This window comes from Zootoca vivipara, chromosome 10 (genome assembly GCF_965207765.1).
Source record: "Zootoca vivipara chromosome 10, rZooViv2.hap1.1, whole genome shotgun sequence".
Classification (NCBI taxonomy): Eukaryota; Metazoa; Chordata; class Lepidosauria; order Squamata; family Lacertidae; genus Zootoca; species Zootoca vivipara.
In genome coordinates this window covers 50,074,360-50,087,705 of record NC_142593.1, presented here as the reverse complement: position 1 = coordinate 50,087,705, position 13,346 = coordinate 50,074,360, and the positions used below count along the sequence as shown (strand labels likewise).

The 13,346-nt window shown below is 41.5% G+C and overlaps 1 protein-coding gene and 1 long non-coding RNA gene across 33 annotated transcripts in view; both read right to left on the bottom strand.

Annotated features, from left to right (window-relative positions):
- The window catches only part of LOC148684471 (uncharacterized), a 662,448-nt gene that overhangs the window by 263,138 nt on the left and 385,964 nt on the right, over positions 1–13,346 (bottom strand). The gene's annotated exons all lie outside the window — the stretch shown is intronic.
- The window catches only part of TCF4 (transcription factor 4), a 365,743-nt gene that overhangs the window by 247,237 nt on the left and 105,160 nt on the right, over positions 1–13,346 (bottom strand). For all 32 annotated transcript variants that reach the window (XR_015946088.1, XR_015946085.1, XR_015946086.1 and 29 more), the window contains 2 exons: positions 9,320–9,381; positions 3,483–3,579 (listed from right to left, as the gene is read on the bottom strand). Coding sequence is in view for 23 of the 32 variants with exons in the window: in XM_035100880.3 (XP_034956771.1) it covers positions 3,483–3,579; positions 9,320–9,381 (159 nt within the window). In the remaining 9 variants the exon portion in view is untranslated. The remainder of the gene's footprint in view (positions 1–3,482; positions 3,580–9,319; positions 9,382–13,346) is intronic.

Sequence of the window (13,346 nt, the reverse complement as noted above, 5' to 3'; positions counted from 1 at the left end):
CTAGGAGTACAAAGTGAGAAAGAATGTAGCTAATGGAAGGGGGTTTATAAGCCCAATTGCTGGAGTATCATCTGGTACTCTTGATGGTGTGTTTGCACCATGCCAACTCCCCGCCTCTCTCCTGCTAAGCCACAGCAAATCACTTGCCCAGGAAGGTAGCTCCAACCTACCCAACAAGTCACTTCTGCTTTTAAGGTGTCACTTCAACAGATTTGTGTGAATCCGGATACTGCAATTAATTCAGAATGCAGCAGCTAGACTGGCGACTGGGAGCAGCTGCCGGGACCACATAACACCAGTCCTGAGAGATCTACATTGGCTCCCAGTACGTTTCCGAGCACAATTCAAAGTGTTGGTGCTGAGCTTTAAAGCCCTAAACAGCCTCAGTCCTGTATACCTGAAGGAGTGTCTCCACTCCCATCGTTCAGCCCGGACACTGAGATCCAGCGCCGAGGGCCTTCTGGTAGTTCCCTCATTGTGAGAAGTGAGGTTACAGGGAACCAGGCAGAGGGCCTTCTTGGTAGCGGCATCCGCCCTGTGGAATGCCCTCCCACCAGATGTCAAAGAGAACAACAACTACCAGACTTTTAGAAGACATCTGAAGGCAGCCTTGTTCAGGGAAGTTTTAAATATTTAATGCTGTATTGTTTTTAACACATGACTAGGAGCTGCCCAGAGTGGCTGGGGAAACTCAGCCAGATGGGCGGGGTATAAATAATAAATTATTATTATTATTATTATTATTATTATTATTATTATTATTATCCATCATTTTAATCCTCCTGCTCTTCCCCTTTTAAAATAATAAAATAAAACATGCCCAATATGCGTAAGACACAACCACCTTTAAAATTGTAATGCCTGAGGAGTAGAAAAGAAAAGAAAAGAAAAACAATTTCAAGATCAAACAATTTTTTCTGGCCTGTCTCTGAAAGTCATCTTTCTATCAGCTAGTTTTGCACTTCCCATTCTCTGACGCCATCTCGTAGACAGTTTCGTTACATTCAGGTAAACTGTCTAGGCTGCAACACAGCTACCCTCAGTTCCAAATCTGCTCGAGCTGGAAAATGTAGCGTTCCATAAACACCAAAATACCATGTTTCAGACAGGACTGCTTATCTGACAGAACGGCACTTTCATTAACGCCAGGTGCACAGATAGAGCAGTGTTCGCTGCTACAGAGCAATAAGTAGATAGCCTTGCCTCCCACATTTATACTTTTCAGCCCTCCTTTCATTATATGGAAAGGCCAGCTCAGGAAGAGGTTTCTTTCAAGAGAAGATTTTCTGAGCATGATTTCTGTTATGGATTTGCTATGCTCTGCAAAACAGGGCCAGAATCTACTCCACTCTGGTGAGCGGGCATTAAAGCAGGGGTAGCCAACTACAGCTCCCATAATCCCTGACCACTGACCATGCTGGCTGAGGATAATGGGAGTCAAAGTCTAGCCACATCTGGAGTGCCCCAGTTTGGCTACCCCTACAGCAGAGCCACCTGTTCTTAACATTTCTCACATGCAAATGAATGTATGTTTTAATTTCAATGGCACAAGAGGAACAGACATTTCTCTTGTGAGATCTCTCTGTATCCTTTCCCCCCTCTGCACACCTTCTGCAGTTTGGGTTCAGGGTAAATGGCAAAATTCAACAAAAGGGGTGGAACTGTTTAGCCTGAACAGACACAAATGAAAAGGGAATCATTCTAATTACAAAATTAAGGTAACATAACACATGAGCAAGGTCATTGGTTCGAACGGTAGGCATGCCTTATTACATGATACCACACTTGTCAGAAGCTGTTAGCTCGCCTCATATGCATACTCAAGCACACAGAAGACCAGTATCCTTGGGTCTAAAAATGCGCCAGGACGCATAGAAATGTCTGGAACGTGCAGATACAGAAGACACACTGGCCATTTGAAGCCAAGAAATCCCGATAGTGCTGATGAGCAACAACAAAGGACCCTTTGCATCAAATACAAAAGGGCAATTATTTGTTTAGGTTTGAAAAAATCAAGCTCCTAACAGCTCTTCAATAAATGAGTGTGCTGTCTTTCCAACAATTCTCATCAGAATATGTTCGCTTTTAGGCTTTAAAATGTGCTTGTAGAAGCCTTTTTCCCAGAGAAAAAGGGAAAAATCAAAACACAACACGATTTACAGGCTAAAGTGTTCTTTGCTGAGGGAAGCCAGAACAAAGAGAAACAAACTTTTCAGTTGCAGAAGAAGAAGAAGAAGAAGAAGAAGAAGAAGAAGAAGAAGAAGAAGAAGAAGAAGAAGAAGAAGAAGAACCCTCAAAGTGAAAAGGTCAAACCTTAAAGCATCACTCAGCACAGTGGGTTTCACAGAAGACCATGGATACAATGTAAAGATTGTATTTACACTGCCTGCAGTCAAACCTAATAGTGTGAGTTAAGAAGGGAGGGTCAGAATTTCCTTGCTTTTGTTGGCTCACGACAACCCCTTGGAACTGCTGTAACTACATTGCATGTGTGTGACTAACATATACATTACTGCAAGCTTCAACGCTGTCTCACATGTTAAACAACTCACAAATATTTCCTAATAATGAAAGGCAAGGAATATTTCAGGGGCATATATTGGTCCCAGAATGATACATCGCAGCTACAACTTGGTGCTTTCCTTGGCTCAAGTTCAGTTGTTTGAAACTAAGGCATCTCAGTTAGTTCATTGACAAGTGGAAGGAGAACGGTGTGATCTTGGCCAGGGGAAAAGGATTACTAATATTTTTACATCATATATTTATCTTAACAGAACTCATTTATCACATGTGATTAAAGGAATGCTGCTATCTGCACTTGCAAGTAATTAAAGACTTTCTTCTGACAGCCAAAATTATTGCTGTAGATTCAGAAAGAGATCGTTGCAAGTCAGAATGATAGTGGCCGAGCATTATCCAACTGTGAGGGCACACACTTGCCAAATACCACAGGCTGTCAGAAGAGGAGCATGCTGCAGGCATGGTCAGCCTTAACGTAGAAATTTACAGCCAAGAGACTACAAGTCCCTGCAGGCAACTTCACACTGTTATCCAACGAAAATAACGTTTTCAGATTGCTGACAGGTTAACCTCCAATTGTTTTTTCATTGAGACAACTAACCCTTGCACACTTTTTTGTTTTGTTTTGCAATTCCAACAATTTGCTGAAAAGTACGTCATTTGTAAGCTAGCACATCACACAACTGAAATTGCTTATAAAACGTATACACGGTTTCTACATTGTGGACATTGCAGGGTACCTTACCAATGCATTTAATTGGCACTGCTGGGAATGGTTTGTGGAAAACATTTGGTAACTACCACAGTCAAACACAAACTTACTGGGAACACAGATTTCAAACACTAGGAAAAAAGAGAACACTCTTTTACACACACACACACACACACACACACACACACACGTACACGTACTTATAAACACAAAGCCATAATACAAATTTTAATCAGTTTTTTTTTCTTACTCTGTATTCTGGAATTCACAAAAGGAGGAGATAGATTGTCATGTGATCCAAGGTCCCTGTTTGTCATATGTTCATAAGGAGTTCCATCTCCATAGTTCTGTTAATAAATTGGAAACAAATACAGTTTAAGTGTAACATACATATTCCAATCTCTTAGAGACATTTCCCCCCGTATATTACGACTAGAAAAGCACGACTGCTTTTCCAATGAAACTGATGACATTTGCAGATAATTATTCTGTCAGCAATACATTAAAATTGTGTGTCCATACCTGTGCTAATTCCTAGGCTACAAGCCAGTAAAAATGTTGTTATCGTTTTCAAATCTGTCGCAAGGATTGAATTATGTTGTGTTGCAGTACCAAAGAATGAGAACTTCTACAAGTTAATGTTGCATATTTTATTTAAGGAAAGATAAACTTTCAAGTTACTCTATTCCAGGCATTTCAGACTTCAACACTGGCTGTACTGAAATTAACTTGTTCCTCCTGGTTATTTTATAATTCTTTCAGAGGTTTGATGAGCTGATTCCATGTGCAATCCGGTTAGTTTTAAAAGTCCATTCTACTTTTGCACCAATTGGTTATCGCTAAATGAAAAAATTGTTATACTAAATTTTGCACAGCAAATATCACTACTGAAAGAAGAAATGTTTATAACTACATTTGTCAATTAAAGCAAATATAATATTTGCATTTTCTGTGCATGCACACTTCTTCAGATACACTGGAAACGGAAGTATCTGAAGAAGTGTGCATGCACACGAAAGCTCATACCAAAATAAAAACTTGCTTGGTCTTTAAGGTGCTACTGAAGGAATTTTTTTATTTTGCTTCGACTCAGACCAACACGGCTACCTACCTGTAACTGCATTTTCTGTTTTACTTCAGAATGTGTTGTTGTTTTTTAAAGGGGGGGAGGGAGATTGCAGCCCAAGTGCAAGAATGCAGATTCTCCTCCGATCCCCTTCGGAATGATTTCTCAACTGCCTTTACCACAATTCTAAAATTCAAGCATTCCAGGGAAAATACGGCTTTCACTGAGTCTAAGTTGAAATGGGGATTTAAATGGAAAATTGGGGGGATGTTCCTACTCTTCAGCAGTAACAATACCAGGTGTCATCATTGTTCTTCCTCCTTGGTGACAGCTTGCGGTCCAATAGATCAACAGAGGAGATTCCAGCTCATGCTCCTAATCCCCTTTTTATACAACCTGGTTGTATTTCAGTATCAGCTACTGTGAAAAGGCAACACAAACTGGGCAGAGTACTTTTGTAGTTGCAATCTGAGTAGAGTGGTTTATAAAATTAATCCAGATTAGCCAGGGCCATCTTGGATGTGTAGATTCTGAGACCTTACAGGATGTGAATAGCAAGGTTTCTCACAAAACAAATGAGAGGAGTTGGGCTTGCATATTCTGCCTCATATCTCATGACCTACGGTATAAATGTTAGAAACTCCCCCCCCCAAAAAAAACATAAAGTTATCCCTTTTTTTCAGGGATTTTCCCTTATGCTGAATAGGCTTCCTCGCGAGAAAAGGGAAAACTTGGCAGCTATGCCCAAAAAAAATGAAAGCAGGGAATCTGGAGGGTATTGTTCATCTGGGTAAACTATCCTCTTGGTCTATCCCCAGTGGATGCCCATGAAGATCCTGAAGATTTTAAGAGCTGCTGCACAGATAGTGCTGAACCAGGTGGACAACCAACAAGCAGTTCTTTATAGCAACAGAAGTGATGATACCACAATATTGCTAAAAACCTTTATATTAGCATTGGCTTTCCTTGCAGTTCCTCAACTAGACATTATTATTTGCATGTTATTGTCTGAATGAGTTGTATTTTATATATTTAATTCCTTTGTTTTATGAGATCTTCATGCTGTCTTTACGACTCAAGACGTTCTTTGCTGAAGCATGATATAAATGTGTCAGGGGATTGTTGCGGCTACTCCCGAGTAAACACGCCCAAGTCCGTTCTGTCTTTAACGGTTTTGATGTGCATAGTATTTACAGTGCAGACATAGTGGAAAACATGACCTCCTAGTTACTCGCAGAATCCGGCAATGGCGCCCTTCTGCTCCGGGGCCAGCATAATAGCTTGGGCACCCCGAAGCGCCGCCCTCTAACCTTGCGTTTGGGCGTGCGCCTCAATTCGGGCAACGGAAGTGGCTGTGCTTCCCTCTCTTACTTATTGGCTGGAGTGGTGCAGGGGCTCTGATATATCACTGAGCCGTGCCTCCTCCACTCCGCTCCCATCCTCAATTCCTTCCCCTGACCCGCTGCTGCTCTCGCTGGGCGAAGTGCTGGTCAGGACGATGGGGGGAGGATCCCTGTAGGGAGGTCCCCTGACAAAATGTGCATAACAGCACCACATTGAAATTATCACAGAGAAAGAAGTTTGAAGTATAGACAATGGTGCTACTTTAGATTTTAAAGACCCAGGAACCTTCTTTTGCATGGTTCAAACCTTGTGTATCTTGGAAAACACAGTGATTTAAAGTGGGAGGCATAAACCAACTGCACCAGTCAGATGAGTGTTGGGCCTTTTTTTTAGGGGTGGGGAATGCATCTCTTCTAATCTCCTCCAACTGTCATAAGAATTAGTAATTTCAATACTACTAAGATGTATTTCCTGAGTCTATTGCTTACTGCCAATAGGAATGAATGTGTGAGCATTGTAATATGAGAAGCAGGAGAGACAGCTTCACCTCATCTACATAATGCACTTGAATGTCAAACTTGACAGCTGGAGTAATGGCTTGCAAAATAGTAAGCTGGAAGATCCTATAGTGCTTTGAAGACTGCAGTTAGGAGCATAGTGTCAAAGAGAGAGGATATCCCCAGCTCTTTAAAATGTCCTTAACTTGAAGGTTCAGGTATCATCTCTTTAACCTTGGCAAAACACCACAACTGGTCTTCCCTTTGAAAGATGGAGCGTGCCCACAAAATATGTAAGCTATGTGTAAAAGAAAATACGAGCAATTATATCCAAGTTAGGAATAGTTACGGGTTATATAGAACAAGCAGACAAAGGGGTAATTTGCATCTAGTAACTAGCACAAATAGGGAAAAACTAACAGAACAAGACTACTTTCCCCCCTTGAATACCACAATTGTCCAGAAATCCAAACTGGCCAAAAGGTCAGACTACAGGGGATTATTCCCAGTAGACCTTTTGGCTCCCACAGGATCATGTCTCTCCAAACAGAATTTTCAGCTCTAACACAGGAGTGTTTATATTACTGCTAGGAAGATTCAATGACAGAGACACATAGTTCTGGTTTCTGTTCCACTGTTCCCCCACCCACCACCCCATCATTTCTATCTATTAATATTGATTCTCCTTGCTGTTTTTATCATAGTGTGTGTACTTTATATTGATCTTAAGTCACCTTGGATATTTCATTGCAAGGCAGGATATAAATATTGTTAGCAAATAAAGAAAATATTTAACCTCCTTGAGGAACAGCAGCAAGAGTTGGGGAGCCATTCCAAAATGTGTCTGGGACATAAATGAGAGACACTTCCATATACAGGCTACACAGTCTACAGAGCTGGCTTGACCATGACACAAGTCAAAGGTGGGGGATCTCAAGCCCAAGGGCTTAATGCAACCCCCTCCAGGCCTCAAACTGGACCTCAGAACTTTCCCAAAACCCCACACCCTTTCTCCTCACTGGCCTTGCTTCATACCCGGACTGGTTTTTGCCTGGCTGGAATGTGTCCTTGAACTCTGATACAGTGGTGTCTCGCTAGACGAATTTAATTCGTTCCACAGGTCTTTTCTTATAACGAAAAATTCGTCTAGCGAATCCCATAGGAATGCATTGATTTATTTATTTTTGCCCATAGGAACGCATTAATTGAATTTCAATGCATTCCTATGGGAAACCACGATTCCCTAGACGAATTTTTCGTAAAACGAATTCGTCTAGCGAGGCAACCTCCGCTCAAAAAATCCTTTCGTTAAGCAGAAATTTCGTTAAGCAGGGCATTCGTTAAGCGAGGCACCACTGTAGTGCCTTCTTCAATCTCTGGATCATAGAATTACAGAGTTGGAAAAGTGGAAGATACTGGGTATGGTGTGTGTGTGTGTGTGTGTGTGTGTGTGTGTGTGTGTGTATGAGTCCTGTGTTGAAACTAGCCAACTGTACAAAGGTAAAATCTGCATTTGTTGCCACACCCACTTTCCCTCCCTCCTCCACCCTCAACTGATATGTGGCCCATAGAAGGGCTGCCTTCAAGGGAATATGGTTCTTGGCCTATAAAGGTTTCCACATCAGAAGGAGGTTGATAGGCAGGAACTTGGGATAATACATTGCTACATCATACTGAAAAAACATGTAACTTGGGGGGAAAGATGGTGAAGTCTTAGAACAGTTGCTAGAAAATACCTTTGAGCCACGGACATGCATGCACCTATCTTTCAAGTAGAACAGACAAGGTAGCTTACATCGAAACAGCAATAACATTACTGTAAAACTCATGAAAACCAGATTGATCTCTTGGCTGTAGCCAAAGCATCCCAATAGATGCTGAAGAACAGTTCTCACTTCTCTTACTGCCGCAGAGACATCATGGGAAATGGCTCTAAAGGTGTGCTACACATGTAGCTGAATAAGCTATAGTTTATGGGGGGGGAGCTTTGGGGTTGAGAGTTACAGATGGATGAGACAAAAAAGAAGCAAGATAGACAATTATTTCCAAACAATGCCTCCAGGGGAAAGTATAACAGGATTCCCTATGCCCAGCAGACATGGGCCTGTGGTACCGGGAAGGTAGAAGATATGGTACGTTGCTTTTTGCACTGTTCCTTGTATAGAGCTCTCAAAGCTTGGGGGTTTTCTTCGGGGAAACCTTTTGAGAGCAAGAGCTGGTTGGACCCTGATGCATATTATTTCTGATCTGTTGGCAGACCACAATAAAATCATTGCAAACAAGGTTGCCACCTATGTGATAGCAGCTCAAAAAAAAAAAATCACCACAATCTTCTAATGATGTCTGCCGAAGATTACAAAGAGGACCACCTGCAATAGTATTTTGATGCTGCTGTTAATCTCAGTTTGTATTGATAATTATTAGTGGTATTATTAGTGGTATGTTTTATCCCTGCTTCCCTTGTGTTTCTCCTAGCAGGAGTGTAGATATGCTACCAATCTGTGATTGTAGCTACTTGCATTATTCCCATGTTTTGTAATGGCCATTGTGTCACAGACAAATAAAATTGCTCAAAGACCATTATTATTCCCTCTAGAACCCTTTCAGTCTGGGTGTAGAAGAACAAACGTAGATACATTAACTTTAACTATTTTGTACTAATTGTATTATATAATGGCTCTATCCATCTATATTTTTACTTATGCTTATATAATCATAATAATGGTATCAAGACTAGGGCAAAATATTGTGCTTGGAAATCTCCTAGAATGCAAGATGCCCAGAGTGTGTCTTACAGTATTTTGTGCCTGTTAAATAAAAACATCTGGAAAGCCATCTATGGCAAATGGAAAGTCAACTGCTACCAAAAACACAGCTTACAGACCAGAGATAACTTACAGCAATGGAACAAGGGCTGATAGCAACAAGCAAGGCAAAAAAGAAGAAGTAATTTTAATGAAGTTCCCTGCTCCCTCTTAGCAGGAACAGAGCAGTTGTCAAATTCAACCATGGGATCAGATAAGAATCTTTTAAAAAAGCAATTCTGGGAAGAGGATGCTCTGTAACCAAATTTGCATGCACATTTTCCTAAGCGATCAGGTGTAAAACTCACATTTAGATTTTAAATTTACATACACAGGAAGTCTGGTGAGGAAGAGAAAAAAGATTAGATATACTTACCCTGGATGGACTAGGATGTCCTCCGTTCCCCCAGGACCCTGAGCTAGTTCTGTCTTCTACATCTAGGGACAAAAAAGTTCTTTAGGCTTTATTGCAATAATTCTTTCCTTTTGTATAGGCACTTTTAAATTAATGTTTCAAATTAATCTCCTGTTGCCTTTAATTAAGAACCAGGCACAGGGCTACTACAATGATAGTGGCTTCTGACCCAACCACTTAAATTAACTCATTTAAATTCACAGCAGAAATGAACTGGACCCTCAGGAACCGGAGGGTTTGCACATAAAAATTATTCTAGTCACTCGGTCTTTCAGGAGACATTTAAGAAGTGGCTGGAAGTCACTGACTAAAGTTGAATTCAAAACCTGGCGCAAAACCACACAAGCTCAAGGATAAAACTGACAATGCTACATAGCAAATAAAGCGCAGGGACTGATGAAAGACTCTCCCTATATAAAAGTTATTTTGTATAACTGCAAGAAATATCCCTTCATGAACCACTTTTGATGAATTGATTTGAAGAAGAAAAAGAAGAAGAGTTTGGATTGATATCCCGCTTTATCACTACCCGAAGGAGTCTCAAAGCGGCTTACAATCTCCTTTCCCCTACTCCCCCACAACAGACACCCTGTGAGGTGGGTGGGGCTGAGAGACTTCAGAGAAGTGTGACTAGCCCAAGGTCACCCAGCAGCTGCATGTGGAGGAGCAGAGACGCGAACCCGGTTCCCCATATTACGAGTCTACCGCTCTTAACCACTGCACCACACAGAGCATCCCTCATAAAACAAAAAACAAAAACTTGCAGGCTGGGGATTCTGTGTTTCAATGAACCAAATTGCTGAATTGGGACACTAAAGAACTTAAATTTCAGCTCGGCCATGAACTCACCAGATGCATTTTTCAGGGTTGCCAACTCTTTAAATAAATAAATTTTAAAATCCCAATACCTGGAGGGGGCACAGTGATTGGGTGGGTAGAACCAAGGAGTCAAATCAACCACAAAAGTAATCAATTTACTCAGACAGCCTTCCTCAACTTGATGTACTCCAGACGTTTTGGAATACAATTCCCATCAACCCTGTCAGTTGGGCAAGTTGTCCGATTCTGATGAGGATTGGAAGTTCAAAAATGTCTTGGCAGCAACAGGTTGGGGAAGGCTAAGCTAAGATGCACACTGTACAGAATTTTTAAAGAGGTCACAGAGCGGAGAGGGGAAGTCTAGCTGTTGTCTTTTCCTGGTCAGTTGGCAAATCCAACTGATCAAAACTCTTCAGGTTGGCTTGCTGAAACTCAAAAACTTTTTGGAAATTTCCCAATGTATTTTCAGCTTTAGGGGTTAACAACTATGGGAATAAAATATTCCAGTGCCTGGGAAGTACTCTTGAGGTGGTTTAGATCAAAATGTGAGCTGTACTGTTGATCTGTAATTTCCTTCTGACTTAGAATATTAAGACTGTTGTTACAGAGATTTCCAAGATTTATTTCTGCCAATGCAAAGAAGCAGTTTGTAGCATTAACCAAGGAGGTTAAAAACTTTGCAATCTGTCCTTCTTTCCTGATTTATGACTCTCAGAAAATCCCCTTTTGGGAAGTGGAAGGTATAGCATTCACCTCGCAAAGGTGCTGCAAGGCTTAACTAATTACATATGCTAAACTGCTATTAAGACCTTTTTGATGAAAAAGGTTATAGGAATTTTTAATTATTGCTCTACAACTACATGCTTCTCCTTGACAAAAATGGAAGAGGGTACAGAAACGTTTGTTTCCCTGGAAAACTTCACCTCTCGTGCTTATTTCACTGGAGGAGCCTTCTAATGGAAAGCTACTCTTTTTGTAAATAAAATGAAGAGAAGAAGTGAGGAAGGGAAGAATGGAGGGGGGGGAAAGCACACAATATGTTTCCACATGAGTTATTTTCATTACAGCTTGCTCTGTTGTCTAATTTTATTGACTTAAGCCACCTGAGAAGGGACGCAGAATGGCTGCTTCCAATTGTACCTTGAATGCAACCTGGTGTTCCTTGTGGATAGTCTGACACAGTGCATCATGTGCCTCAGGGTACATTGTGGCAGTTCTGAGGTTGTGCCAGGGCCCAAGAGAAGAAACAGAAGTCCCTCAACTCTACTGTTTAAGGCAGAGTCCATTACGTGCTTTGTGGCATACTAAAGCACGTTGGAGTATGCTTGCCTGACTGCTCATTAAAAATGTGTTGAGAATCTCCTGTGACTATTCTAGTTAGGCAGACGTCCAGCAAAGCAATTAAGAGCAAGCTTAATTTTAAGCATAACTGTAAAGTTCTAGTGAATTATTTCTTCCCAGTGATATTTAATATCAAATCATAGCATATGAAGAATAGCATACCAAAGCAGACAGAGAGAAAACATCCTATCCCTAAATGTTTGTGTTAGATGCTTTGTGCTGGAGCCAAGAATACGACTCCTCCCAGCCGCATTGTGCTACCAGTAGTTTAAAGGGGCTCTACATTGTTTTGAAATAATTTTACACTGCCAGAATGCGGTTTTGTGATGAGAATTTAAGGAGAGCCCTGCTGCATCATACCAAAGGCCTGTCTTCTCCAGACAGACAGATAGTAGCCAGCCAAATGCACCATACAAGGGTACTCTTCTGCCTGTGACCCTCAACATTACCACCTCTGATCAAGGATGTAATATAGCCCTTGTGGCTAGCAGCCTTTAACAACCATACAACTATCAATTTGCCGAATACCCTTTCAAAGCCGTCCAAGAAGGTGATCATCACTACATCTTGTGGTAGTGAATTGCACAGCTTAACTATGTGCTTTGAAATAGTACTTTCTTTTGTCTGTCATTTTGTTCTGCTTCGTTGGGTGACCCTGAGTTATATTATTACGAAAAGTCACTCAGGGCTTAACTAGGCAAGATGACAGAGACCCGTGATCTGGATTTCCTGGGTGTCTCTTAAAATGTTAGCAAATTGCTGTTATGAGGGGGGAAGGAGATTTGGATTGGGCCCTCAGCACCCAGGAGGGGGATCTAACCCTTTCCCCATTTTCTTGAGTAAAGCTTACCATTCCCTGACAAGTAGATACTGAATAGAAGAAGAAGAATAGGGGGGGTTTGGATTTGATATCCCGCTTTATCACTACCCGAAGGAGTCTCAAAGCGGCTAACAATCTCCTTTCCCTTCCTCTCCCACAACAAACACTCTGTGAGGTGAGTGAGACTTCAAAGAAGTGTGACTAGCCCAAGGTCACCCAGCAGCTGCATGAGGAGGAGCGGAGACGTGAACCCGGTTCACCAGATTACGAGTCTACCGCTCTTAACCGCTACACCACACTGGCTCTTCCTCACGATATGGCTGTTTTCAGAAAACAAAGGGATGGCTTCAGACCTGCATAAATGGAACCAGAATCCAGGGACCCAGAATGCAACAGAAGCTTCCCACTGGAGGAAGGATGAAGCACAACTTCCCTTCAGCATCAGAACTATGCTGAGCACAAGTCATGACCTAACCTATAGTTAGACTATGGAATTTTCTCCCACAATAAGTAGTAGTAGTAGTAGTAGTAGTAGTAGTAGTAGTAGTATACCACCCTTCATCTAAAGATCACAGAGAGATTTACAATGTAAAAATATAAAACAAGATCACAAAATACGTAAAGCCAACCCAATAATCCACAACACATTTTACAAGGGAACCAGATGTCAAAGGCCTGATTAAAGAGGAACATTTTCGCCTGGTACCCTAAAGGTATTTAATGAAGGCGCCAGCTGAACCTCCCTGAGGAAAGCAGTTCTTGTGTTGCCCCCCTCCGGAACCTTTGCAGAGAAGGTACATGAAGAAGGGCCTCAGTTTATGACTGCAGGGTCCAGGTTGGGTCATATGAGGAGAGGTAATCCCAAATGTATTGTGATCCTGGTAATAATGGCCACCAGTTCGCATGACTTGAAAAGAGGATTGGGCAAATTCATGGAGGATAAGACTGTCAATGGCTATGTTCTATCTCCACTCTCAAAGTCTTTATGCCTCTGCTTAACAGCTACTA